The sequence below is a fragment of the Nyctibius grandis genome, chromosome 11 (assembly GCF_013368605.1).
Source record: "Nyctibius grandis isolate bNycGra1 chromosome 11, bNycGra1.pri, whole genome shotgun sequence".
In the NCBI taxonomy this organism is placed as follows: domain Eukaryota; kingdom Metazoa; phylum Chordata; class Aves; order Nyctibiiformes; family Nyctibiidae; genus Nyctibius; species Nyctibius grandis.
Window position 1 is genome coordinate 19091183 of NC_090668.1, and position 27365 is coordinate 19118547.

Consider the following 27365-nt stretch of genomic DNA (forward strand, 5'->3'; position numbering starts at 1 on the left):
GTTCCCCATGGGCTGGGAATACGATGTGGTGCCCTCCATCAGTGTCTTCTCCATTCTGGTAGCAGTGCTGAGCCACAAGAATGGCATCTCTCTGACACAGGTGGGGAAACTGAGGCAGGGAGTAAAAATTATGCCTGGGTGTTTTCCCCTCTGGTGCCTTCCCAGCCCGTCTCTGTACAGGTGCCTGAGGATGGCAGCTGCTTCTTGTAGGGGTGGGGACTGGGCACTTCAGTGACCTCTTTGGATGCAGGTGTTTCGATTTGCAAGCAGGTGGGTCTCAGGGAGAAACCAGCCCCCCTCACCTGGGTATTTATTCACTAGATGAGTGCCCCCGCTTTCCCTAGAGAGCCCTAGCAGGAGGAGCCCCAATAGTGCTGCCTGGCACCCCAGAAGCCTCTGTGGGAGCAGGACCAATGTCTTGGTACATGCAGCCCCTTGCACGTCACTGCCGTTCCCAGGACCTGCGGTGTGACTGATGAGGAGCAACAGGTGAGGAGTTACCCAAGGGTGAGCCCTGCTCATGGCCCGCTGGGATGGGCTCCCTGCGAGCGTGGCTGTGGGCAGCCCACTCCCCTCTGAGGGGTGTGGGTGCATGAATCGTGGCTGCAAATCCTCCCTGCAGCTGCTTCTCCCCCCCCCCCCCCCCTTTTTTATCCCCAAATTCTTTTGCCTCTTCTGGTCTGGGGTGATTTGGGGTGCATAGCAGAGCCTGGAGGTGTTGGTTCAGCCCGTGCAGAGATCCCTCTGTCTCTCCTCCCTGTGCAAAGCCCTGTGCCCGGCAGAAGCAGACCCTTGAAATATTTGGAGCCCTACACCTGTAATTCCTCCTTTCCCCGGTGCTCCTGCCTGCAGCACTGTCCCTTTATCCCCGTGTCTCTGCGCGGAGGAGCAGAGACATGAAACTATTGGGGGTGGGGGGGGGGGGCATGCAGAAAAGCGCTGTAGAAAAGCAGAGCAAATTAAGCAGAGCTCTGATCTGCCTCGGTTTGTGCTTGCCAAAAATGCACCGTGCATCTTAATTCGCTCGGCTGTTCAGCTCGCACTCTGCTCTCCCGATGCCATTTCGGCGCTCTGAGCTCAGCCTTTTCAACACTTCAGGCTTCCTCTTTCAGGATTTTTTTTTTCCTTCTCTCATTTTTTTTTTTTTTTGCATGTCTGATTGCAGAATCTGCTGCAGGAGGGAAGGGGGAAGGCAGGGGAGGGAGGACGGGAGCCCCGACCCCGGGTGCTCCTGCCTGCGCTTCCCGGCAGCCGGCTGGGTCCCCGTTGCATTTTGGAAGGGGCGGGGGGGGGTGCGTATGTGTCTTTTCTAGAAAGTCCTTCCTGGGTGCTCTCCAGTCGCTTTTTTTCCCACCCAGCCGTCTGATCTGCCTCTTGCTAGGATCCTCTAAAGAAAAAAAAAATATTTAAATTGCTGTAATCCACACTGGTTTTTATTCTCTTCCAGTTCAGTTTAATCTTTCTTTCGTCTCCACCCTTGTGTCCGGATTGCGGGGGGGGCGGGGGGGGAACCCACCCAAAAACCGAGTGAAAGGCAGCATCGTAAGAGCCTGAGAAAGCAGGACCCCTCTGCTTTTCCCCCCGCCCCCAGCACAAATTTAACCCCAGCTGCAACTTTTTCTCTGCTGGCGGGGCTGAGCCGGGGCTCCAGCAGTGCTGGGTGGGTTTTTTCCCCCCCTCTCCCCACCTCCTCTAGATTGATTTTAGCAGAGAGGAGGGGGGGTAGTGGGGTGGGGAATCCTTTTTATTGCAGAGCCCGGCTCGCTTTGCAAACCTTCCTCCTCCTCCTTCTCCTCCTCCTCCTCCTTTGCTTTTCGTGCCCGCCGCAGCAGGGCTGGCCAGCCCGGGGGGGAGGGAAGCGATGCGAAGGGGAGGTCGCCCCCTCCTCTCCCTTTCTGTGGTGTGGTTGTGTTTTTTTTTTTGCAGGTGTGTCAATTTTAATTCTGCCCAGTAGGTGGGACTTGGGGACTTTCGCACCGGGGTTTTTTTTTTGTTATTTATTTATTTCCCCCAGCCTCCCGTTGCAATCCTCCGGAGCGGCTGGCGGGGAGCGGCGGCGGCCGGGCCAGCATGCCCTGCATCCGCGCCCGCTGCCACTACCCTAGCGGGAATTACAGCCGAGCCGAGCCAGCTGCCAGCATGATTTCATCTGCTGGAGGATTTTTGCATCTGATCGCTTGAGGTTTTGTTGTGTTGGTTTTTTTCTTTTTTTTTTTTTTTTTGCCTCCCTCGGTCTTTGTTTCCTTCCCCCCTTTCCCCCCCTTCCCCTCCCTCCATCCCCCCTTTCCTCCTCCTCCTCTTTTTTAGAAGCAGCAATCGGAGATGGATGTCTCTCTTTGCCCTACCAAGTGCACTTTCTGGAGGGTATTTTTGCTCTGGAGCATTTGGGGAGACTATCTGCTTTCGGTGCTGGCTTGCCCTGCTAATTGTCTTTGCAGCAAGACAGACATCAATTGCAAGAAACCGGATGATGGGAACATCTTCCCTCTCTTGGAAGGGCAGGATTCAGGCAGCAGCAATGGCAACACGAGCATCAATATCACGGACATCTCAAGGAACATCACTTCCATGTAAGTGGGGGGGTCTCCGGAGGAGGGGTGCGGGCTGGGCTGCCTGTGCAGGGCTCAGGTGCCCTCGGCATTGCTGCGCTGCCTGGCAGAGCTCAGCCCTGCTCTCCGTGCAGAGCACGCAGATCCGGCTTTCCCCCTTACCCCATCCCCCCTAAATAATAATAATAATTAAAAAAAAAAGCCCAGCAACAGTTTGGCCAAGGCTTAAGAGGAGTAAAGTAAATGAGATCTGATTCCTTAGCAAGAGAGGGAGCAGCAGGCAAAGATGCTAAAGCTGCTGCTTCCTTTAACTGTTCGCTTCTGCAAGGGTGGGGGGGAGCGAGAGGGGCACGCCACAGCCCCACACAGCCACACATATACCCAAATTGGGCAAGAAAAGCAAGTTCTGAGCTGCTTGTTCTTTTTCGAGACTTTGGATCCGATTAGAATGTCATTTTTTTTTCATCCCCACAGCAGAAAATGCTCCCTTCCCTGCCCTGGCTGAGTGCAGCTGGGGATCTGCGGTTTCGTCTTTTTAAGGGGAGGGGAAAAAAAAATAGGGCAGTGAGATGTCCCTTAAGTAGCTTATTTAACTCGCATTGTTGTAATTTTGCAACTCGCTGTGGTGCTGCGAGAGGATTTGTGTGTTTCCCTCTCGGGGTGGTGGCAGTGGGGAGAAGCATCGGAGCAGGGAGATATTTTTAGTTGAGCACTTTGCGTTTGTTTGCATGCTTGTTTATCTGGAAAATCAACTTGAAGTTGCATTATCCTTGTTTGGAGAGGCAGTTAGCAAAGCCCATGTTAATCTCATCAGCGTGGAGTCGAGAAAGGAATATATTTCCTTCTCCTGAATCCATCACGCTGTGTGTGTGGGGGGAAAAAAACAATCCTCATCTCTTCCAATCTCTGCTCTTTATTTTCCAGTACATTTTTGGGTGAGATGAACTCTGAGCCATTTCATTATTCTAATGCTAATTGAAATGTGAGCATTTAGGGAAATGTAGCCCCCAGAGCAAGTTGCCAGTGGGAGTTGAGCAGGGAAGAGGTGGAATCCTTTATTCTGGCAGTTAAATGCAGCAAGGTTGGAAATGAGTAATGGAGGGTTATTTATTTTTTTTTCCCCTCACCTCGATCGCACAGTTGCACGGAGAGGGCTTTGCCGGGTCTTTTCCTGAGGCTGTTTTATTTGGTCACAGTGCAATTGCAGCAGAGCCATGGAGTAATTGCGATGCCTCTTTCGCAGCTCTGCTTGTCACCTTTGCTGGGGAAAGATGACGGGAGCCGCTTTCCCCCCTTGCTTACAGGTTCATGCGATGCCCAAGCAGGTTTCTCAGGAGGTACCACTGACCCTGAACCTCCAGCCCTGCCTTCACCTTGCCAGCAAAGCCAGCAGGAATGGGGGAAAATAAAGGGGGGAAACTAATGCAATGCTCCCCTTCCCGATTGCCCCATATTTATCCTGCGTCGCGGTGCTGGAGTGTTTTCTTTGCGATGTCGGTGATGCTGGGGAAGACGGAGAAACTCGTGTGGTTTTTTTTCCTGTGCTTGCTGTTTGTTGTGGTTTGGTTTTAACCCTTTGAGGGGCAGGGAGCAGCAGGAAAGGCTGCGAAGGGTTTGGAAGCCGCCAGTGTGAGCGAGCGTGCATTGGCAGATGCACACAGCCAGCTGAACTGCTGCGAGAGGTGGTATTACGTGAGTCCTTTGTGTCCGGAAAATATCTTGACTGCTTTGAAATTGAAAAATGCTGATAAGCAGTCCGTAACAAGGGGGGGTGGGGGGTGGGGGAAGATTCAACTCCAGAAACAGAAATGATGGCTATTTTTTTTTTTTTTTGGAGAGGAGCTCCTCTTAAGTTGAGGAAGGAGAAGGTGCCAGTTTTTGCTGGGTGTTGTATGTGTCGTTGCTCCACACCGAGCAAAGCACGTTCCCTCGCCCTTGCATCGCTCCTGGGCTGACACCTCCCTCCCTGGGCTTCGGGGGCCAGGGCACAGGAATGGGGTGAACCCCAGAACACTGAGAGGCTGAGACTGAGGACGAGTGAGAACTTTCCCCAGGGGTCTGTGCTTCCTGTGGAGGTGGCAGTGGTTCGTTGAGGATGGTTATGGGAGCAGAGGGATGGTTTGGGTGCTGGGGCTGCTTCCTAGCAAAGGAGTCACTGCTGGGAGCCAGGGTTGAATCTGTATTTGTGCTCTTGCATGGGAGGCATTGGGTCCTGCACCCTCCTGGCTCCATGTCAGGCCTCTCCTTGCCAGCCCCCTCATCTTGGGTGCAGGGGCGAGGGGTGTGTCGAAGCCCAGCCTGGTCATTGCTGAATCACTCCTGGCACATGGGTCTGATTCAGCTGGGCACTGAATGGCACTTTCCCTGCTTGCCATACTCGATGGGGGCTTGGCTTCTTGAGGCAGCTTGTGTTGTTTGTGGGCAGCAAGTGGGCGAAGGCACATTTGCCACCCGGCTGGGGGTGAATAGGGGAGGCTTAGCCCTGTCCCTGCAGCCAGGGGATATGATGCTCCAGCCAGGTCCTCCCCGCAGGCCCTGGGGAAGGTGGTGGTCTCTGCTCTATCCTGCTGCTGGTGAAAAGGTGATGGGGTATGGGGGGTGAAACCACCCTGGGGCCGAGCAGGGCCTTATTCATGCCTGAAAGACGAGCTCAACTTGGCAATTTGAGCTTGGGTGGTGCTGATGAAAGGCTGCCAAGGTCCACTTGGAGAGCTGGAAAAAGCAAGCCATGTGGGCCGGCTTGGTGGGCTTGTCCACCTTACCCCCACTCCTCAGCCAGAGCAGAGGCCCCTCCATGCCGGCCCATCCTACCCAGGCAGGTCCCCCCAGCATCGTGGACAAAAGCCATCAGGAACTTTGGGTTATTTCACATCTCGGTGGCTGATGAGACCCCTGAGGCAAGAAGTACAGAAGGACAGGAGACACCCAGCCTGTAGCGCTGCCCATGGAGGCTGGCAGGTGGGTGCCCGCAGTGTGGTACCCCATCACTGAGCCTCCTATTGCACCTCTCAAAAGAATGGCTTTTGCTCTATTTGCTGCTGCTTCTGGTTTCCCATCCATCCTCCTTCTTTTCAGGGAGAGCAGAGCAGCTGCACCCAGGGCTGGGTCCCTGGGTCCCCCCCTAGCTGGACTGCAGGGATGGTGGCACACAACCTTTGTGCAAATCCAGGCGGTGCCAGGTTAATGGTGAAGCAGGGAAAGGGCAGGAGGTTCTTGCCCTGAGATGGAGGAGGAGGTTGGGATGGCTGCTGTCCATTCCCAGCCTGCCCAGAAATGTATCCAATTTCAGATTGCATCCCTGAGAACATTGCTCTGCACACAGGTTCCAGAGAGCACTGCCAAGGGTCCTGTCTAGCCGAGGGGCTGGCTTGGACCTCAGCTGAGATGGCTCCAGTTGGGAGTCATGCTGCTGGACTTCCCCCTCCCGATGTGGGGAGAGGATGATCATGGGGCTGGGGTATGTTTGTGCCATTGCTCTTCCTTGTGCAGCTGGGTGGCCTTTGCTGTGTCCCCAGCCAGGTGGGACTTGCAGGGATGCTCAGACTTCTCCTAACCCAACCTCACCCCTGTGGCGTGGGACTCCATCCTTTGCACGACCTCCCTAAAAAGACCAGATGCACAGGGAGAACTTCAGTCCTGGGGGTCCTGCAGCAAAAAAACCCTTCTGCCCCTGTGTACCGAGCAGATGGGGTGTTTGCCACTTTGGGTCCCCATCCATGGCACCATGAGGGGGTCTGGCCAGCGCATGGGGCAGCTGGGCTTGCCTGTGCTACCACGTGTTGGGGTGATGGTGGGTGCTGCGTGCCGGAGGCGGGCCGGGGAGTTACCCCTCTGGCAGCGTGGGCAGCGCCTGCGTGTGCCGGCATGGTGCGTGGGGAAAGACGGATGGAGGAGTTTGCCATCTGGGCCTCCCTACCTCTCAGCTGTTGCTATGGCACTGCAGAGATGCTGCCAGGCAGGCGGTGGTGGCCTGCGTTTATCACCCCCGGGCTCCCTCGAGGTAGGGAGATGTCCCCGGTATAGGAAGCCTTGCTCCCTTACCCAACCTCCCCAGGGGAGAATGGGGTTTCTTGTGATAAAATACCCTAACGGGTGGGTTTGCAGGGTTTATTTGTGCAGCTTGTAGCTGCCTTCAACCAGGTGAGATGGATTCAGAGCACCTCAGGAGGAGGTGGATTGTTGCAGAGCACCATGGGATGAAGGATTTTGGGGTCTCACAGGGCCAAGGGGAAGCAACTTTCCCCTGCCATGGACAAGAGCAGCAGCCCCATCCTTTCCTGCTGGGCTGTCCCACCAGCCCACAGCAGCATCCGCTCCATCCTGTGGGCCTGGCTGGGGGTGGGAGAGCCACGTCAGAGCTGGGTGCTGTGGGGGGCGAGCAGCAGCGCAGCCCCCACTCGCTGCGCGCGAGCTGGGAGCACGTGGCGTGGGGAAGAGTGAGGGGGTGCACGGAGCGGCAGCACCCCTTTGCTGCCGGGAGAAGCAAGGTACTGGTGATGCCCATGTGCACCCACATGCAGGAAGGAGGGAAGAAAGAAAGGGCAAGCATCTTCCTGGAAGGGCTGTAGGGAGCAGAACTTGCTTTGGTGACCCAAACAGCCGGGAAAGGGGCTCCTGCGATGCTCAAGTTGGTGTTTGCTCTGCGTCAGGCAACGGGGCACAAACTTTTTCTCCCTGTAAATCAACCGCAACAAGCCCAGTGTGCCTCACATGCTGCTGCTCTCAGGAGACCAAGGGCTCTGCGTTCCCAAAGACTCCCATCCTATCCTTCCTCCCATCTCCTGGTCCTGGAGGCTTTGGCTGCTGCAGAGACCATTCAAAAGGTCCCTAATTCAAGCCAGCTTTGTTTTGCAGGGCTATTGTTTATGCGGAGCGGCTGTCCCAAAGCATGTTAGGAAGGAGGAGGCGGGTGCAGCACGAGGTTGTGAGGAAAGAAGAGGGTGCAGAGATGTTTGGGACAAGGAGGTGGGCTGAGATATGGTCTTGAAGCTCTAGAGGTGCCTTAAGCTGGGAGCACTGGTCCTGACTGTCCCCGTATTGCCCCCCTTGCTTCAAGGGATCAGGTCCATGGTGGGTGCTGCCCTGTGCACAAGAGTAGCTAAACTTGAATGAGGGGCACCCAGGGCTGCGTGCATCCCCTGGGCTGGCTGCTGGCTCCTTGACCTGCTTTTATGGCATTTCTCCCTGCTGACCAGTCCTGGAGGGAGGCACTTCCCTGGCATGGGCCATGTCTGGGACCTACAGTACTTCTGCAACCCTCTAGACAATGTGTGGGGGCAGAGCAGAAAGATCCAGGGTAGATGTGCTATAAAAGGTGGTTTTTGGAGGAGTTGGCCATCAGGGCCAGGTCTCAGCTCTGATTTCCCAGCAGCGGCTGAGTTAACACTGAGCAGAGGACATGAGGCACCTGGTTTGCCAGGTCACAGCCCTGGTTTGCCTGGATTCCTGCTGGGTTGAGTTGCCTGCATTTTCATGCCAGAGTCTGCTGGTGTCTCTGACCTTCTTGTGCCTGATCCTGTTGGGGTCCCCAAGTGCTCCCCAGCCATGTCTGCATTGCCTGGCTCTGCTGATGGCCCATACCAGGTATTTCTCTGAGAAGGAGACTATTTTGGTGCCTGCCAGGACTTCCTAGGTTTTTCTGAGCTGAATGTGGGGCCTGAGCTGCTGCCTGGACAGGAGGAGCTGGTGACCTGGATGGTTTCAGGGGGCATGTGATACCTCCCCAGCCCTCATCTCCTGCAGGGTTTGAGGGAGGTCTAGGTCAGTTCTGCCTTCTGGCTTGTCTTCCTGGGCTTGGAGATGTGAGATGAGGATGCTTCAGGTGTTTCATGGTGGGGAGAAGTGACTGAGGAAGGACCTGCCTTGCTGCCCTTGGAGGCTTGGAGATGTGTTGCCTCTGGCTAGGGGCTCTTGTAGTGCTCAGTTAGGAAAAGCTCTCTGGGTCTGCTCTACCCCATCAGCTCATCCCTGTGGGGGTGACACCTTCATGTGCTTTGCCATGAGGCTGCTCGTGGTCTCCCAAAGGCCTCTGACCATTCATGCACCCAGCAATGCTGGGTTCTTTCAGTGAACCCCCCAAACAGGCCGTGGGATGTCCATGGGACCACTCTTGGGGAGCCCGGCAGGCAGGTCATGCTCAGTGATGCTGCCCAGTGCCACCCTGGCTTGTCCTGCTCAGAGCAGAGCCCATGCTAAGGTGTTGCCCACGAGTTTATGGTTGGATTTGGTGCATCCCATTCAAGGGGGGCTGCAGTCAAGCAGGGAGTGAACCAACCCCTGAGCCTGCCAGGCTTCCAAAAGTGAATGTTAATAATGCTTGTAACCTGGTGTAGTGTTTACCGGGCTCTGTGCACTAGCAGTAATTTTGAGGTTTGGGTTTCCTGCAGCGGGGTTTCGGCAGGTTGTGTAGGTGCGTTCTAAGCAGGTGTGCTTGGCAGCAGCACGTGGGCTCTGGGCTCCCCCAAATTCTCTTGCTCTCCCTTCTGCATCAAGGGGTGCACAGCAAAACCCCCACCAAGGTGGTACTGAGGGGTGAGTTCCTTGCTCAGCGGCTGCACTTGGTGTATGGTGGTTGGATATTGCAGGCGCTTTGTGACCCTCATGAAGAGATGGGGAGCAGCAGCCCCGGTTGCCCCACGCGATGCTCCGGGTCCCAGAGGCCTGTGCACAGGGCACCAGGACCACGGCTGCACCGCTCTAGTCCCCACATTCATCTCCCAGCATCGTGAGGATGCTCTGGACAAGAGGCTCTTTGTGCAGGAGCGCTTGTGCGTGAGCAGCTCTGTGGATGGGCCATAACCCCCAGACCCAACCGAACCTCTGCCCTGTGCCCCGTGGGGCAGCTGGAGCCCCGCTCAGCCCCAGGCACCCTCTGCCCGGATCAGTCACAGCTCGTCCTCTCCTCTTCCCCATCTGGAGGGTGGCTGTGCCACTAGAGGGCAAGCGGCAGCCTGAGACAGCCCAGCTCTGGGCTGCGCTGGCACGGGGGAGTACGAGCAGGGAGCCATAAGCCACCCAGGGCAGTGGCGTTGGTGTGGTGTGGGAGCGGCCAGGGGCTGCTGGGTCCGAGGGGTCACGTCACTGCTTGCTCGCTGTCCCGCTGATGCCTGCCGTGCGGGAGAGGAGCCTTTGCTCTGGGGGGTCCGTGCTGCCGTACCCCACTCGGTAGGCTCCCGCCTGCTGCCCAGCTTGGCACGCCAGTCCCCAGGTGGGCACCCCGCAGTGTCAGAGGGTCCCCTGGGATCTGGCTGGGTGCTGGGTCACGGCTTTCTCCTCTGTGCTGCTGCGGGAGGATGCGGTTGATGCATCCCCACATACCGATAGCTCTTACACCAGTGCTGTGAGCGATACAGCCCCAGCCCATCTGTGAGTTGAGGTGATTTGCAGGTTTTTGGAAGGTGTTGACCCACCCAGAGTGGGTGCTGTGGTGGGGTGTTTCTGGGGCTGTTTGAAGTGCTGGGCAAGAGGTGCCTGATGGGGTCGTGTGCTGCCATCTGTATCTGGCTTGTAGCTGTGTGATCCACAAGGAAGGCCCTTACAGCTCTGCCCATTTTACTGATGGGGAAACTGAGGCACGGAGCAGCAGTGCAACTGGCCTGCAAGCAGCAGAGTGGGGATGGAGACCCTTCAGCCCAGCACTGGCCAGGGTTTAAGGAGAGACCAAGCATGGAGGGAGGATGAACAAGGCTGTTACATCTGTCCTGTTGTGCTGAACATCCATGGGAAGTGTCCCCAGAGAAATCCTGGATGCAGAGGCAGAGGGCACAGGCTGAGAGCTGTCTCTGGATGCCGCAGGGTGGCTTCCATGCTCCTTGCTTCTCTGATTAACCCTTTGCTGCAGGGGTTCGATGGAGGTTGGAGGGCTAAAGAGGCCACATGCCCTTCCCCAAGGGGGGAAGACTGAGAAGAGCCTGGTGTGAGGTGGGGAAAGGGCTGGTGGTGGTAGGAAGCTGGTTTTGACCCTGCAGCATCCTCCCTGTGCAGTTCCTGAGGGATACCTCATTCTTCCTGGCAGCTGGGCCCAAGGTAGGCTGGTTATTTCCCTGCAAGCGATCGCTATGTGCTGCTAGCGTGGTGGAAGGGCTGTGACACCCAGTGGTCCCTCAACACAACAGCAAATGGGTCCCCAGAATCATGGCATTGGGGTGGGTGATGGATGTGGGTTAGAGCAGTGATGGCGCTTGAGGCTTGGGCTTCATTTCATTTGAAGAAAAGGAGATTAAAATCTCTCTGGACTCCTCTTGGAAGGCTGCATGGGAGTCAGTGCCCAGCTAGCAGGGCTTCTCTGCCAGCCCTGCTGCATGTGCCCTTGTGCATCTCCATCCTCCATGTACCACCCTGTTTCCAGACCCCATGGGGCTGGGAGTCCTGCCCTGTCACCCTCTGTGTGAGACCTGGCCCCTGCTTGCCTGGAAGAGTAGCACCAGGAAAATGTGCTGTGTTTTTAGCTTGTTTTCATGGGATGTAGCACTTGGGGAGCTGAAGGAGAAGCCAGAACCATGTGTGCAGCCAGCTTTCCTCCAGCTGCCACCCAGCACTCAGGTGTAGGAGATAATGGAGCCTGTTCATGGCCATCCCACTCTCCAGCATGTGCCATCACCTCCACCTTTGCCTTCTCCCAGCTTCAATATGCCTAAACAGAAAGGAAAACTGCTTATTTAATTAAAAACAAAAGTCCCAGCAGTGGAGCAGAGAGGTCAGGAAGGATTCCCAAGGGAGTGTGATGGTGTGATAGCACAGATGGGTGGGTTGGAGTGCTTGTCCTTGACCTTGGTGCTTGTTGCAATGACAACTAAATGGGCTTGGGATCCCAGGGCTCCAGGGAAGGATGCAGGGAGATGCTGAGCCCAGGTGCTGTCCTCTACACAGCCCCTTCCCTGCAGCCCTCCTGCGGCTCCATGCTGGGCTTGGTTGTGCCAGGGAGGGCACAGGGCACTGGTGCTTTTGGCTGCCCCATGCTGTCCCTGGGGGACTGAGAAGTGGGTGGCAGCAGATGTGAGCATGGTGAAGTCCCCATCCTCCTGGGTTGTTTGAGGCTGTCCCTTAACTAGCTCTCCTTGAGCTCTCCCCAGGCGGTTCCCACTAGGAAATGTTAATGTGGAAATGCTCAAACAGATGCTGGGAATCGGAGTGCTGCTGAGGACCCTGCGTGCTCAGGGTTTTGCCAGGATAAATTAGGAACATGAGTGCTCAGCTGAGCCGCAGCCATGCCAGGCTCTATCAAACTCCTGACCCTGCTGGGACGTGAAGCCATGTGGGGGAGAGCTTGGGTGCCTCTAGCTGCTGACCTTCCTTCTGCTCCTGGAGCAGCTCTGGCCTCATCCCCCATCGCATGCTCTCCATGGAAATGCTGTGCAGTGACCTGGGCTGGGAACAAGGAGTCCTGGCTCTCTGGTCTGTGATCCAGCTGTGCAAATGCTTCCTTGGGCTGCCTGCCCTTGTCCTGGACCACAGCCCTCCTCCTGCGTGCTTCTAACCCAGATAGGCAAGGCCAGCTTGGGCATTCCTCGTGTCCATCCCAGTGCACATGGTGTTGCCTCTGGGGAGCTCTGTGACTTGTATGGCTGAAAAGATCTCTTTTTGTCCCCCCCAAACCTCTTGCCTCCAAGGTGTGGCTGGATGCTCCTGGGGCAGTGATGTGGGTCCTGGTTTTGGCTGTCTCCTGCCTTGCCTGTGCTCTCCCAGCCAAAAATATATCCCAGGGAAAGTGAGCTGAAAGCCATTGAGTCACTTGGTGGTTGCTGCTGAGCAGCCTGGGGAGCAAGCAAGGTTCAGTGGGACACAGGGTCAAGGATGCTGTGTGTTCCTGGCTCCCCAGCCTGTGGAGAGCATCCTTGTCCTCCTGGGGCTCTCCTCGTGCCAGTCCAGAGAAGCTGAGTGTTACTGGGGACTGTTTCCTAGTTTGAGCCTCACATGGGCTCTTGACATATCTCTGCTGCCAGCAATGTCATGGGCTGTCCCAGGCTCTGCAGTGGGGAAGGCAGAGTAGCACAGAGCTGGGTCAGTGCCAGGGCAGCAGCCTGGTGCTCCTGTGGCAAGTGCTGTGCCCCTCATGTCAGGTTGGGGCAGATGCTGGAGGGTGTCCTCAGGAGCATCAGAACAAAACCTGAGCTCAGGGCTTTGCAAACACGGAGCATGCAGGGCTCCGGTGCAGCACAGGGATGCTGGCTGGGCAGGGAGGGAGGCTGCACACCCTGGAGCTCTGCGGGGCCTGGCACCCTGGGGGTTAACAGCGAGGTACATGATACAGGTGGAGCTGATCTGGGAGAGGCAGAGCCTAATGAGGCTGAAGAGGTATCAGGTGGGAGAGCTGAGGTGTGGGCAGTGAGGGATGTTGGGTTTTGTGGGTGAGGAAGGCAGGCAGTTGCAGTGCTCCTTGCAAGGTGCTGCAGCAGAGTTTTTGGGAAGAGGAGCTGAAGCTGGGATGCTCTCAGGTATGAGGCTGTGTGGGTTGCCTGCCCTGGCTCTGGGCAGGGGGCAGCTGGGAGGGAGGTGGGTGCATGTAGCTGGTCCCCAGAGCAGCCCTGGCTGCCTGCTCGGTGGTGGGCTGCAGTGATGCGTGTTGGTGCCTGTCTTTGTGTCCCCCCAGCACTTTGTGTGTTGATCCTCTGGCCCTTGGGAACACAAGCCCTTGGCTCCTCAGTTGCAGCTGAGATCCCATGTTGGGGCCAAGGGGCACTGCTTTGGGCAACCCTGCCTGGAGATCCTCCTCTCTGTGCCTGCCTTCTCCTCTGGGTCTTAATGGCCACCGTCCCCAGCCTGGGCTGTGCCTGGTGTTGCTTTGTGTTGCAGATAAGCTCTCCCTTCCAGGAGGGGTGGTGGTGGGATCCCCAGGCTTGTCCCCAGCCCTGGGCAGGTTGCCCAGCACCCAGCGTGCTCTGGGCTGCCCTGGCCCCAGGGGAAGGATCCCTGCCTTCCAAAAGGCATGGGTAACAGATTTATTTATTCAGAGACTTAATTAGCATCTTTAAATATTAAATAGTAAACAAACTGCGTCTAGTGGGATCGACATTTACAAACAGGGATTTTTTTCCTCCCCCCTCTCTGGGACATGCACTTGTTTTATAAGTGTTTGGGGAGGAGCGGCTGTGTGTGGGCTCTGGTTAATAGGCGAGGGACTGACCCACAATTCTGCTGGTGAAGGAGGGGGAGAAGAAGGGGTGAAGGGGCATGAACAGACAGGAGGGCTGGGAAAAAGGAGGCAGAGAAGCAGGGATGAGTGCTCAGAGCTTGGGTGCTGGGGAATTGCAGAGCCAAGTGCTGGATTTAGGTAATTCTTTGTGGGATGTGCTATCCCCCTCCTGCCCAGGCAGGTGGAAGGGGACAGGCAGGAGATGGAGGGTCCTGCAATGGCACAGTTAATTGCAATCAAAAGGTGGTGGTCCCTGCAAGGGGAGGTGGTTTGCAACTGATCTGCATCCTGTTATCTCTGCAAATGGAGGCCTGCCTGGCAGCGGATTACACTGGGGGTTATTTATTGGCAAAGCACTGTACAGTTTTAATTTTTCCTTTTTGCTTATTCAGGCTTTAGCTCTAGAGGAAAATAGCCTGGGGTGGCTTTGAAATGGATTCTCTCTGCCCCATTAACTTATTCAGTGAGTTTAATGGGCCTTTTTTTCTCTGAGCCTTGAAGCCATCATTAAAAGGCAGAGATTTATAAAAGCAAAGATACTCCTGAGCTTTAGTCAAACTTTGGGGTAGAGGGGTGGGGGCAATGGCATTGCTGCTGTCTGTGGTTCGGGTGAAGGTGCATGGGTATTTGTTCAGGGATGTCGTGAGGGTTGGGTGCTGCTTTCGTGCCTCTCTGGAAGTTTTACACAGAGAAGAGAACCAGGTTGCTTGGGATGCTGCCCTGGTGCTGGTGTGTGCCCTGTTTCTCTGCTGGGGAGATGGCCCTGAGGAGCTGTGGGGTCAACCAGGCTATGCTGGGAGTGACCCCTCACCTATGAGCCATGGGATGTTATCTGGGCTCTTATGGGTTGGAATATTGCCCAGTGTGACTCGTAACCTGCCTGCACTGCAAAGCTGCTGTCTCTCCAAGCTGAAAGCGAGAAACTTCTTCTCTTGCCTTGTGTAGGCTGCTCACAACCGCATTTTCATCATGTTTAGGCTATACCAGGGCTGGGCAGTGCTTGATGCTTTCATGGGTGTCTGCAGTCAATGCTTGGAGCCCTTCCCCTCCCTCCCTCTGCTAGTGGCACCTGGTCCTATTGCACCCCAATGCTGAGCACCCCCATGCTGTGAGAAATTGGGTGTCTCCTGCAGGGATTGCACTTGTTAAGCATGTGGTCTCCTGGTATCTGGTACCAAATAGGGTATCTGGGGAGTGTCTGGAGAACGAGACCGTGATGAGATGTCTGAGTGAATTCCCTCTTTCTTGGGCTCTTCTAGGACCAAACTCTCCACCTTTTGTGTTGCAAACCAGACCTGGTGTCTTTTTGGGGAGTAGATGTTAGAGCACATAAGACATGGGTTGGCATGTCATCTAGGGGCACCCTCCTGCTGGCATGGTTGAATTTTTGGTCCCCAGGCCATGATGTGTTGCAAGCATCACTTCTGCACAGGCAGCGCTCGGCTTGTGCCACCGATGGGGAGCAGTGGCAGGGTTTCCTGGCTCACTCCTGAACTTTACGTTGAGCTGGTCCTGGTGCCTCCTGGGGTGGCAGAGGCCAGTGTGGTGCCTGTCCCGCTTCCCTGAGTGCCCTGCATGCCGTGGCGTGTGCCAATGGAAGGATGCCACTATGTGGCAGAGTGGGCAACCGGAGTCTTGGTGCTGGGACAACTTTTCCTATATACTTCTTTACTTTTTTTTACTCCACGTGGAGCCCTTGAGGTTAACCCCTGGAAGTGCGAGCAAGGTCAGGTGTCACCCATGTGTCTCCACGCACAGCCTGGCACCTGCCAGCTCAGGGATGCTGCTAGTACGAGCCTGGGCTGGGGGGTTTGTGACAGCCAGAGACTCAGATGTGCTGCCACCCCTCGTGTTTGCACTGTGCGCTCGAGGTGTGTGTCCCCCGTCAGCTCTGCTGTGGTTCAGGAGTGGGGGGGAGAGGGAAAGGACCTGTTTGCCCAAAGCAATGTGCTCAGGGTTGCACATGTGGGGCTGGCCCCAGACGCTGGCTCCTGCTGGGTGCCAGAAGCAGCTGGAAAATGGGGCTGGAGACTGGGTGACATGACTCGTGTGTGTCTGTGCTGGCAGCCCTGGGCTGGAGGGATGGCAGACCATGACCCCTGCCCTCCCATCGCCAGCCTGGCAGCCCCATCATGCTGCCACCTCATTGCCTGGATCAGACCCTCGTGGGGAGGGGCTGTGGAGGAGGAAGGGCCTGAGGAGATGTCTGAGGATTTGCTATTTGTAACCTCCCTGGAGGGACTGACCACTGAGCCTAGCCTTGGAGAGCTGCCTCGAGGCGGTGGCAGGAGAGGATCGCACTGAAGTGACCCTGAGGGTGCTGTGGCCAAGCAGAGGCCAGCTGCAGCCACGCTGGGACGGGGAGGGTCCCCGATGCTGGCCTGCCCGTGACCTCCAGAGCAAGGGGGAGGCTTGTTGCAAATCCATCTGCTCCTGCGCCCCTCCCCGGGTCACGGCGGTCAGGGGAGACACTCATTTCCTAATAAACACCCATAAAAAGTACTTCTCCCCTGCCCCTGTAAATCCTTGTGTCCTTGGTGCTACCTGCTGTATAAATAGCTGCTGACCCTGTAAATCACCCTCTGCTTCCCTCCACCTCCCCTGAAACTGGCCCTTCCCTGTAAATCCTCTGTCCCCATCAGTTTTCTGCTGCCAACCCCATTGCTCTGCCTGTGCCCCAGTGAGGTTGGGGGGGATGTAGGGTGCAGTGATGGGGTGATGAAGGGCAGCTGCCTGGGGTGGGTTAGTCCCTCCTGACAGCTCCCCTGGGACTCACTCGCTGGTGGAAGATGTTCTGCCTGGCTGCCTGTGGGGCAGGTCATCCTTGTGCTGAAGGTGGGACAGGGCTGGGCTATCATCTTCAGCTCTTGGGCTGTAGCCAGCTGGCTGCAAACTGGAGGGTGTTACTGCAGCCTATGCCTGGCCAGAGGCATCCCAGCCCTCAGGAGCTCCCCTGGAGAGGGCTGTTCCCTCCCAGGGCATGTTTCTGAGATGTAAAAATAGCTGGAGCAAAGAGAAAATCTCCATTTATGACTCGAGTGCTCGGGGTCATCCTGTAGCCTAGCTTTGCCATGCCCCTGTTTGTGCTTCTTTCAGCAAGCACTGAAGGAGCTGTGGGCAGCAAAGGTCCCTTGTGATAGTGGAGAAGTATCACCTGAGCTGCTGCTGGATGCTGGTGCCCCGTTTCTGAGCCCTGAGTTGCTGGGATGACCCATGCTGTGTTTTTTCCTTTATGATGATGCTGGGACAGCATGTAGGAGCTGAGGCAAGGGGTCTGTCAGAGATCTGAACCAAGGGAGGTGTAGGAAGCCAAGCATGAGGGTATCGGCTCAGTGCTGTGAGCTGTCTTGTCTGTAACCCTGGCCTCACTGCTCAGCCTGGGCATGCTGGGCTGTGCCAGTGTGCAAGAGGAGATGTTTGTGTCTTCATGGGAAAGGCTGTGGCTAAAGCTGGTGGCTTGGGCTTTGTAGGTGGCTTGGCCCATGTGGGTGGCTTGGTCTCGGTCCAGGCTGGTAGTGCTGCTGCTTTGCTGCGGCTGGATGGGGTGTCCTGAGGGTGCACACGCACCTGGCACCCAGACAGGGTGTTACTTGGTGTGCAGAATCCTGAGCCTTTCTACGTCCAAGGACTTAGTGAGCAGAAACTGATTGTGCTCCAACAGAGCTGCCTTTTTCCTCCTAACGAGCAGGAGTTGAGCATTACCCTGAAATCCGTGAGCAGCTCTGCCCCGCTCCCACGCAGGTCAGCAGAGCACACAGCAGGAGATGCACAGTCAGAGCCAGGGTGGGGGTCACTGGAGTGTTTTGGGATTATGCTGTCTGCAAAGCTACCGCTTGCACACAGGGTTTAGAGACTTCTGCTTGGCTCCCTGTGGAGGAAAACGCTGCAGGAGATCTGAGCACCTCGTGATGTGACTTTCTGGGTGCCCCAAATCCCCAAGGGGTGAGTGGGAAGCTGAGGTGTCAGGTACCAGCCTAAGGCAGGGGAGCGCAGCCCTTCCTGACCTCTCGCTGCATGCCTCAAGCCTGGAGGATCTTCTCAACTGCCAGAGTGGTTTGGGGTTTGGTTTATAGACGTGCTGGCCATGACCCACCACGGACCACACACGTCCTCTGGAAAGGCACTGACTGGTGTCATCTGCGGCTCAACTCTGCCTGATCGCCTGGAGGGCGGTTGCCAGAAGACTTGCAAGAAAAGTGAGGTGATGCTCTGGGATGGCTGATTTAGGTGTTAATATTAACTGCTCGCGGTGCTCTGCAGTGGACCTGGGCTTGACCCAGCTGCGTGTTTCCTTTAGACCTTTCTCCTGCTGCCAAACAGCCTTTTTCTTTTTTTCTTTCCTTTTCTTGTATTAGTTTTTCTTCTGTATCTTGTGTCTGAGGCCAGTTGTGTATTAACTCTGGGCTTATGATACTGCTGTGCTCTGGCTTTGGGAGGAGGATGGAGGAGGAGACGTGTGCGGTGGCAGCATGGGGATGCTGACAGCAGTGGGGAAGGCAGGGGGCAGTGGAGGAGAGCGGAGGCAGATTTTTCAAAATCCGTATAAATAGCAAAACTAAATTTCCAGCAAGCGCTTCCAGTCCTGCAGTATTAAGAAAGTGAAGCACTAGAGGATAAGGAAAGCATAAGCAATAACAGCAGGGATTTAGAAAGAATAAATCTTGCCAGACAAACCTGATTGCTTTTTCTTTTTGATGGAATCGCAAAATTAGTGGCTGAGCAGAACGTGGAAATCCTAATATATTTGGATTTAGCAAAGCATTTGATATAGTGTCTTGCCAAATCTTACTCTTAAAATTAGTTCAGTTTACCTTGGATATGATGCTGCCAAATGGATGGAAAGCTGGCTTAGGGCCCTAAGCGAATAGTGATGGGCTGCGTTTGGGGAGAGGGGGAGCTGTGGGAGCAGAGCTATGAACTGTTTTTTTTTTTTTTAAAAAAAAAAAACCAAAACAACAGAAAATACCCAAAATAATAATAAAAAAACCCCCAGGAATGTGGCCTTAGTTTGAGGCACCTTATTACAGGAATATTGACAAACTGGAGAGAGTTCAGAGGCAAGCAAGGGTCGGGGGGGAAACCATCAGAGGGGTCAGATTACCCTTGGAGGGAGGTGGGGGCTGAGAAAGTCCCAGGGCTGGAGGCATTTTGGAGAGGAGCAGGTGGTGGCCTGTGGGGATGGGATGAATATTTGGGCTGTTGTTTGGACCTGGCAACAAGCACCTCAGCGCCTTCGCCCCCTCGCAGCGGAGAATCTCTAAGCTGCCCATTTCATGGCCCTTTCCAGATATTATCGAATAAGCAGGGGAAAATATTCAGCGTGACTGTCAGAAAGAACATCCCTGACTGGGGGAGATGGGCACGTTTCCTCGGGGAAGATCTTGAGTCTCAGAGCAAGCACAAGGAGGTGGTCCTGGGTGATTTTGGCCAGTGGATGGGGATTTTCCTGGGTAGTGGGCTTGGGTGGGAAGCCAAGAAGTGGTTGTAGCTGCCTTGAGGTGCTGCCTCCTGCAATATCTTTCTATACACCAGAGATGTTTGTTTATAATCAGGGAAAAAAGCTGGGAAACTGCTGGTGGCAGCTGGAGTGCAGATGTGTCCCCAAGGGAGGATGGCTGAGTCTCTGCACCTTTAAAGGCTCATGGAGAGGTGGTGGCCCCTCTGGTCAATTTGCAGAGGTATGGCAGGAAGGCTTGATGCCCCTCGCAGGATTTTATACGAGGTGTTGAACACTGTCTGTAGAGGTGAGAAAGGACGAGGTCTTCCAGCACCATGGAGGTTCCAGCACCATCTTCCAGACACCATGGAGGTGTCTATTTGTCTGGCATGCTGAGCTCTTGGAGTCCTTTAGCACTTGTCTGGGGTTTGGAAGACACGCTGAGTTTGGGGAGGCTCTTGGCATAACTGTAATGTTCCCACAAGGAGAGGAAATGTGTGTGTCCATCAGGGATGGCTCTTTCAGATCAGTTGGGTGCTAGCAGGGTGTCACGGTTTAAAGCTGGGCTGGCGATTAAACCTGCGGCAGATGCCCTCTGTTATCCCCCCCCCCTCCCCCCAGAGGGAAAGGGAAAAGGGAGAGAGACTTCTGGGTTGGAAAATTAAAAATTGCCCTCCACTGCCAGTGGGATGGCTTGGGTGAGCCAGGCCTTTCTGTTTCCCTTTTAAAGCAATTCTGTGCCTTTTGATTCAAATGCAAAGAAACTTTCAGTACAGGAAAGGCAGCTTGCTAATGGGGATGTTGCCCTGCATAGGGGGTAGCTACATTGCACTGGTGAGCCAGCATGGCATGGTTGGAGTTAGCTGGGCTGAACCAGAGTTGGGGAGCAAGCCATGGAGCAAAGCTGGGAAGGGTTCCTAGAAGATATAGTGGCCTTGTGTTGGTGTCCTGGTCTCTGTGGGGGAGCACAGGGTTTCTTCACCTTTGCCATGGTCCTTCAAGTGGTTCCCCTCTTTGCATTGCTCCTTGCCCAAGGCTGAGCCTGCTGGGGAGGGTGGTGGGACGGGGCTGAACCAGGCAAGGTTCAGGAGGTATTTTTAGCAGTTCTAATTGTGGCAAATAAATGCCATTCTTACTTGTTGGGATTGAGCTATGGCTAAAACACAACTCGTTCTAATGATGATAATTACCGGATTTCAATATTTATAGAAACGGGTGCTTCCTTCGTATCAGCGGCTGCCGCTGTGCTCTCACCTTCACAGATCGAAACCTTGGCTCATTATCGCTGCAGCTATTTACTTACTTGCACATTTTTAACTCACAGATGGCAACGTATGAGAGATCTGAAATGATAGGGGCCTGCCGGCGATGGTATCTGTGGGCAGAAGCTGTGGGATGAATAGCGGGGCATCTCCCGAGGACCTGCCGGTTGGATTTTTACTTTTTGAGCACCCTTGAGAGATGGTCTCAGGTCTGCAAGCTTGCCCATGTCTGCCAGGGCTTAGCCCCCAAAGGGTGGAGGTGGCTGTGCATATTTTTGCATGCGTTAGCGCGGTGGATCGCTGCCTCTGATTGCTGTGTGTGCCAAAACACACACGTGCTGTAGCTGGGACAGAGCTTAAAGGTGAAATGACACAAACGGCTTGAGTCCTGTAACGCTGGACTTGGAGGAACTTGTGGGAAGGGATCTGGGAAGTCCCTGCCTGCAGCAGCATCTTCTGGGTGTCTTGATTTAGCAGCATCCCTCTCCAGCCTGGTGCTGCAGAAGGGTGGGCATCTTTGGGGGCATGTGGGTGCAGAGCCACGTGTGTGGGTGGCATGTGTGCCTGTTCCCCACATCTGGGATGTGAGTGCAGACCCCTCTGGGCTGTATCAAACCAGCCCTGTTGGGTTGATTCCAGCCTGCAGATCCTCACAGGCATCCAGACCTGCGTGCCCTTCGGGTCCGAGACTCCCTCCTTGTGCAAGGTGGAGAAAAGATTCACTTATTCAATTTGCTATCTCTCCAGTGCCACATAAGCTGTATTGATAAATTAATCTTATATTGTTGTGACTAAACAGCCCTGCAATTTTTTACACTGCGCAGTCTAATCTGTCTTGACAGCTGTATCATTAGTTTGTATTTGTTGTAATCTTATTCACTGTGTTGGCTGTGGGGAGTTTTTATTTGAGGCGCTGTGCTGCTATGCAGGCACTGTGGGCACAGCCAGCACCTCTCTGCCGGGCATCTCGGGGTGCTGTGGGGTGCAGCCAGGGTGCACCCAGGCAGCCACGTGGGTGCCCTCCCCAGGAGCCAGCCCCAAAATGCTGCTGTGCTGCCTGGTAGCAGCATCCACCTGGTACCAGTGTCCTTAGGGCTGACCCGGCCTCGCCAAAGCATCCCTTCTGCTGAGGTTTTGATGGGGACCACCAGGTTGGGGTAAAGATGGTGAAAAGATGGATGTTGGGAGATTTGCATCTTAAAGCATCCTGAAAGGTTTGCTGTATGATGAGGGATAAATTGTTTTCTTGGTCTGTGCTTTAGTTGTCTGTGGTACAGGATGGTCCTGGCTCCATCACTGGGGTCACCTTTTGGTCATGGGAGGGAAAAGGGCTGTGGGAGCATGGACTGTACAGCTTGTCACTTAGGCCTTTGGGGATGTCGCATGAGGGATAGTGATGCTCACTGGTGTAGTGTTGTGAGATGGAGATGGCAGTGTCACAGTGTCATGGGCGGCTGGCTGCACTGCTGGCTCAAGCCTGGGTTTGCTGTCCCTGGTCCAAGCGGGGCCAATTCAGGCCTCTCTGTTGCTTTTGCAGAGACCCTTTGCTTTTCAGGCAGCTTTACATGCAGCTTCTTCCAAAAACAGCTCCGCAAAACTGTGGAGCAAAATGTAGTGGGCTGGTGCAATGAGATTTCTGCCAGCAGGGAGCAAAAGAGACTGTGTGTTCCCTGGGTATGGGACAAAGTGGTGGGAGTGGGAAGAATTATGGCTGCTACTTTGTGCTTTAGGTCTCGAATCTGCTAAATCTGGATGGAAAAGGATAGTTGCAGGAGTGCAGGCTCCTGTTTGCAGTGTCTCTGACCAAGCCTGGATGGCTCAGTAACAGCTCAAGCTCGTCCTTGTCTTGAGTGCATCCTTTTGGGAAAGCATTTGGGATGTGGCAAGTCTGAAGATGTGGATGGCTTCCAAGGGAGATGGGCCCCTTGCAGTTTGATGATGCGAACTGTTATTTAAACCTTTAATTAGGCTTGTGCACCTGTAAGGACTGTCAGGGTCCAGTGATGCTCCATGCTGTGCTCAGATCCACCCTGGCACCAGTAACATGTCAGCTCAATGGAAGTTCTATAATGCCTTATGGTGCTGTGGTGGTGCTGCCCATATGCTTCTCCCTTTGCAGGCAGGACAGAGAGCAGAGGGTGGGACGTGATGTGTGACAGCCCCAGTGGCTTTGTGTAGGACTGGTAGGGGAGGAAGGCGAAGCTTGGTGAGATCTGCATGGTGGCATCAACACTGAATGTAGGAAAATCCCTGCTTTAGGAGACAAATGGTTGGGGAAGCATCTGCAGCCTGCTCATTGACAAGCATGCAATGATACTGTGAAAGGGGTTTCATGCATGGTGGTCCACAATGAGTGCTGACAAGGGTTTGGTGATGTGACTGTCTGCCACACAGCTCAGAAGCTCATTGCTGTGGCACCAGGATGCATCAGGGTTAAAATGCCATTTGTGAAGAGGTCTCATGTTGGGGGTGGCTGGGGACAGCCCTCGGTAGTGGCAGAGACCTGTGTTTGCATCCTGCAACTGGGAGAGCTTCCTGCTGTCATTGCTAGGGGAGCTGCCATTTGTCATGGGCTGCACCTGGTGACAAGGTGACGGGCACCAGCAGCTTGAATACAGCTACTCAGCATGGCTTGAGGCAGGAGGCAGTGTGCACGCCCTGGCTGGGCTCCATGCTGTTCACGGAGTGTCGTGTCCTCTCTCTCAGCCTGGTGGGGTGATGGAGATGGGGGTCCCTAGCACTTACCCTGAATCCAGGGTTGAGGACAGATGTTCTACCTGTCCCAGCATGGCAGTGGCACCTCTGTGTGCCCTGAGCACTGCTGGCCTGCTGTCCACTCCCATGGAGCAGATGCATTTCGCACTCGGCTGGTCTCTGGTGCCTGGGGGCCTTGCTCCAAGCTCTACTGGTAAATGATGATTCTTCACCTGCAAAGACCCTGCCAGTGTTTTTAGCAAGGAGCCAGCTCATGGTGTAAAACCTGAATGGTCTGCAGCCATGGTGCTTGGATGGAGGGGGTGACTCAGTGGGTGAAGAGGGTCTGTTGGGGCACATAGCATTGCCCAACACACTGGTCTCTTTGCTGGATAGGAAAGATTCTTGCTCTGCTCTCCAACTCTCTTCACAGCACTTGACAGTTGCCGTTTGCACCCTGCTTGCTTATGAGCTTCCTATCAGAGGTGGGAGTACAGGCAGAAGCCTCCCTGGAGGGGTGCATTGAACTGGTGGCAGAGCCAGTGACAAAGCTCAGCTCTGCTCCTGCTACCCTTTTCTGTGGCCACCTCCTGCTTGCAGCAGGGGTATCACTGCGGGAGACTGCAGCCTTTTGCTGTTTGTGACCCTCTTGTCCCTTAGCCAGCGTGAGGGCGTCTCAATTATTTTTTTCCTGGTTTATCCTTGGGTGAATCACAGGTCCCTGCCCTTGATTCCCACATCGGTCTTGCTCACCCATTGGTGCCAAGCACTGCTTTAAGGTCGGGGTATCCCCTGTGCAGCTTGGGATAACCTCCAGTCCTGCCAGTTCCTAGGCACTGGTGTCAACTGGGACCCACAGGGAGTTTTGACTGGTACTGCTACGCTCCACCCATACTGATGAGACTATTTCCATAGCAACTACAGGCTTTTTCAAAGGGGAGATAGGGGAAAGATTTAAAAAACCAGAAGAACAACCCAGCTGGAAACTGTCATGGGCAGAAGCTTTTGGTCTACGTGTGGGGGCTCCAGCGGATCGTGTATTGCCTCTCACCCAGGAGAGGTTCCCTGTGTCGGTGTATTTGTGTGGGACCCTGTGGCCAGGCAGCCCTGATGCTCTTACCACCTAAAATATGGAAACTGGAGCTGGTGCTTGCATCGTCCTGCTTGGGGGGGCTGGGATGCCCTCGTGGGACAGCTGGGCTGGATAAGGGGCAGGAGCACATGGGACTGTGCTGCGTGGAGGCCACATGTGCTGTGGCTCTTATGGGAGCTGTGGGGGATGCTGCAGCTGCCCATGCCCAGGGTGATTTCCCAAGCTGGTGGCATTGCTGTGCTTGTTGCTGGCAGGGTGATTCTAGCAGTGCCAGGGGTTGTGTCAGCTCAGGTGGGAGTGGGTGATGCCTTTTACCTGCCCCTGCTTTCCCTCAGGGCCCAGAGCCCTGGGGGAGGGAGCTGCAGCTTCTGCCCTTGAGCATCCCAGTGCTGCTTTGGCTCTGAGCTCTGCCCTCCTCTCTGTCTTCATCCTGCTTCCCTCTGCCTCCTGCCCTCGCTGGGAGCCAGGGAAACAGCTAGAAGGGCTGTAAATGACGCTTCTGGGGCGAAAAGCTTTGGGAATGTGGTGATGGGCACAAGCGTGGCACAGTGACCCTCTGTGCGCTGTCCCAGAGGCTGAATCCGAGCCTTGACATTGTAGCAGGAGAGACTGGAGAGTGGTTTGACCTGGTGCTATTGGGGGTTATCTGTGGTTTGATGGTGGCTTGGGGTGGGGGGGCAGCCCTTCTCCGTCCCATTGCAATATCCACAGAGGGAGAAGGAGCTGGCGTGCAGGAGGGCTGTCCCCTGCCAGCTGCTGTCCCCGGTAAGCCCCAGCCTGGCTTACAAAGCACGAGGTCTTGGGCCCCAGCTGCTGCAGGCTGTGAGCGAGCCAGCCTGCTCCTGCTCCCCAGAGCCCTGCTCGGGGCTGGCGGCAGACAATGTCCGTATTCTTTGTGCAGAATGAGCTTCCCTTTGCTGATAACCCTCTGGGCACATGTAGCTTGCTCTGAGGTGGGGCTGGTGCTGGGACCCTCCTGGCTCTCCAGCTGCCCAGGAGCAGAAACAAAGTTTGAGTAATTCTTTGCAAAAAAACCCCAAAATATCCAACAACAACAACAACAAAGTCTCCCTGGAAGGACTTTGTCCCATGATCTGCTTTCTGGCTTTGAAATTGCTCCGTGACCCTAAACAGTGCCAAAACCACATTTGTTCTGTTAAATAACATCTTCAGCCCAAGTTGTGAAAGGGCAGGTGCTGTCAGGAGGTGCAGCCTGGCTGCCTCTCCACAATTACAACTAAGCAGGACCTCTGGATCCCTCATGCTCCTGTGACATTTGATACCTGTCAGGGTAATGCCAGCCTCTTGGGAATGCTTCAGAAATAGGAGGCTTGTGTTCAGGAGCACCAAGTCATCAGGCTCATCATGCTCGTGTCTCGTAGGAGGGGACGTGGCCTTGGGCTATGGAGAGGGGCATGTGTGGGCTGCCATGGCCTGGCTGGGACTGGATGCCATCGCTTCTCACTGCCCTGGCCTTAAACCTTTGTGCAAACCCTCAAACCCTGGTGATAAAGAACAACTTCAAATGATGTGAGGAGAGCCTGCTAGTGAAGAGTGGGGATGTCAGTGCTGGGTTAATGAGTTGCCACGTGTTGGCCAAGCTGCAGTAACTCAGGTTGTGTGCTCCTGCCTTGCTCCTGGTGTAAAGCAAAAGGTATTTGCTTAACAGCCAGCGCAGCTCAACAGCAGTGTGTATAGCGTGAGGTCAAGGGTTTCACCCCACCTTTGGCCCTGGTGAAGGAGGTGCCCATGGGGAGCGAAGGGCAGGGGCTTGGTTGGGGTGGCTGGTTTTGGAGTGCTGGCAAGCCCTGGTTGTGAGTGCTGCTCTCTGTCGAGGTGCCAGGCGAGCAGAGGCTTCTCCATAATTCAGTTATGCCTTTATCTAGAGGAATGGCAGACTGAGCTGTGATACGAGTCAGAAACCTTCTGCAGATTTGTTGTGTTGGATGGCTCAAACACAACAGCCTGGTTAGCAGCGTCTCTGGCTGTCAGTGTCTTCTGCTATAACATTTTTGCAAGGTGCTTTTTTTTTTTTTCACGTTTATATGAATAAAGTAGAGCACTGGGAGAGGAGCTTTTAAAGTGTCTGTTCCCTCCCTGCTCTTCTTTCTTCCCTTCCCTGCCTCCTTCTGTCTGTGTCATGTTTATAGGTGTGCTGGTTAGCTTTTCCCTTTCAGACCCAGATGACTTCCCACAAAATATCTACTGTCTGGGAAGCCTAGAGCTCCGAGTCACCGTGTCTTGATGTGCGCATCCCCCTGCTCCTGAGTGATGCTTTTGCCCTTACACCTCTGCAATAAGAGCAAGCCGGTGTGTAGGAAAAGCTTGGGAAGGGAAAAAAGGAGGGAGGTTTTTCCTGGCATGGGAGAAGGGGACTAAACCCTTCTTATGGGTGATGGAGGAGCCCTTCAATGGCTGCTGGGGAGGGTAGGCAGAGCTGGCTGTGACTTATTTGCAATGCAGATACAAGCCTGGGGGTGTCTTTTGGCAGTTGGCTCAAAATAAACTCTGTGAAGAGCTTGCCCGGTCCTTTGGCTTTATGGGGAGCAGAAGGTGGGCTGGGCAGGCAGATCTGCTGTGCCAGGAAGGTAATGGGGACCCCGGCAGGTCTCCTTGCAGGTTGGAGCCTCTCTGCCCATGACCATCCCAAGCGGAGCGGCTGGGAGCCTGGCCTGCGGCCAGCCCAGCTGGGCATTGCTGCCCACTTGTTTGAGCTTCATAAACATCTGAGGAGCCAAAATGCTGGAAGATCAAAGTTCAGGGTCCTTGGGAGCCGTTTGGGAAGAAAAATGCTTCGTGGGAGCGAGATTTGAGTCCAAGAAAGATTGTCTCTCCCTTATCCTCACTTGGGCAGCGGCTTTCCTGGTGTTTGGGGTGTGTGGGAAAGCTGGAAATGGGATGAGCTGTGCTGCGGGGGTGGTGGAGTTGCAGGGGAGCAGAGGAGGATAAAATGGGATAGGGGACTGAGGAAGGGTGCTGGATTTGGCTGCTAACTAGCCATGGCCATGCAGAAGCAGAGGGACCCTTTGGCACCCACAGTTTGCAGCTCCAAGCTCTGTTTCTGTGCTGCTTTTGGGATCCGGGCACGGGAGCAGTGGGAAGGATCTACCCAAAAATGTGCAGTTACATCAAAACAGGATCTGAGATGAAGCTGATGTGGATGTAAAAAGCGTCTGAATTTAGACTCCCGTGGAGGCTG

At 54.9% G+C, this 27365-nt stretch overlaps 1 protein-coding gene across 4 annotated transcripts in view; it reads left to right on the forward strand.

The window, feature by feature from the left end:
- Positions 1 to 2322: 2322 nt before the first annotated feature.
- NTRK3 (neurotrophic receptor tyrosine kinase 3) overlaps positions 2323 to 27365 on the forward strand; it is a 212891-nt gene continuing 187848 nt past the window's right edge. For 3 of the 4 annotated variants that reach the window (XM_068409846.1, XM_068409847.1, XM_068409848.1), the window contains exon 1: positions 2323 to 2570. In XM_068409846.1, the coding sequence (XP_068265947.1) occupies positions 2323 to 2570 (248 nt within the window). The remainder of the gene's footprint in view (positions 2571 to 27365) is intronic. The other variant, XM_068409849.1, reaches the window with a different exon arrangement.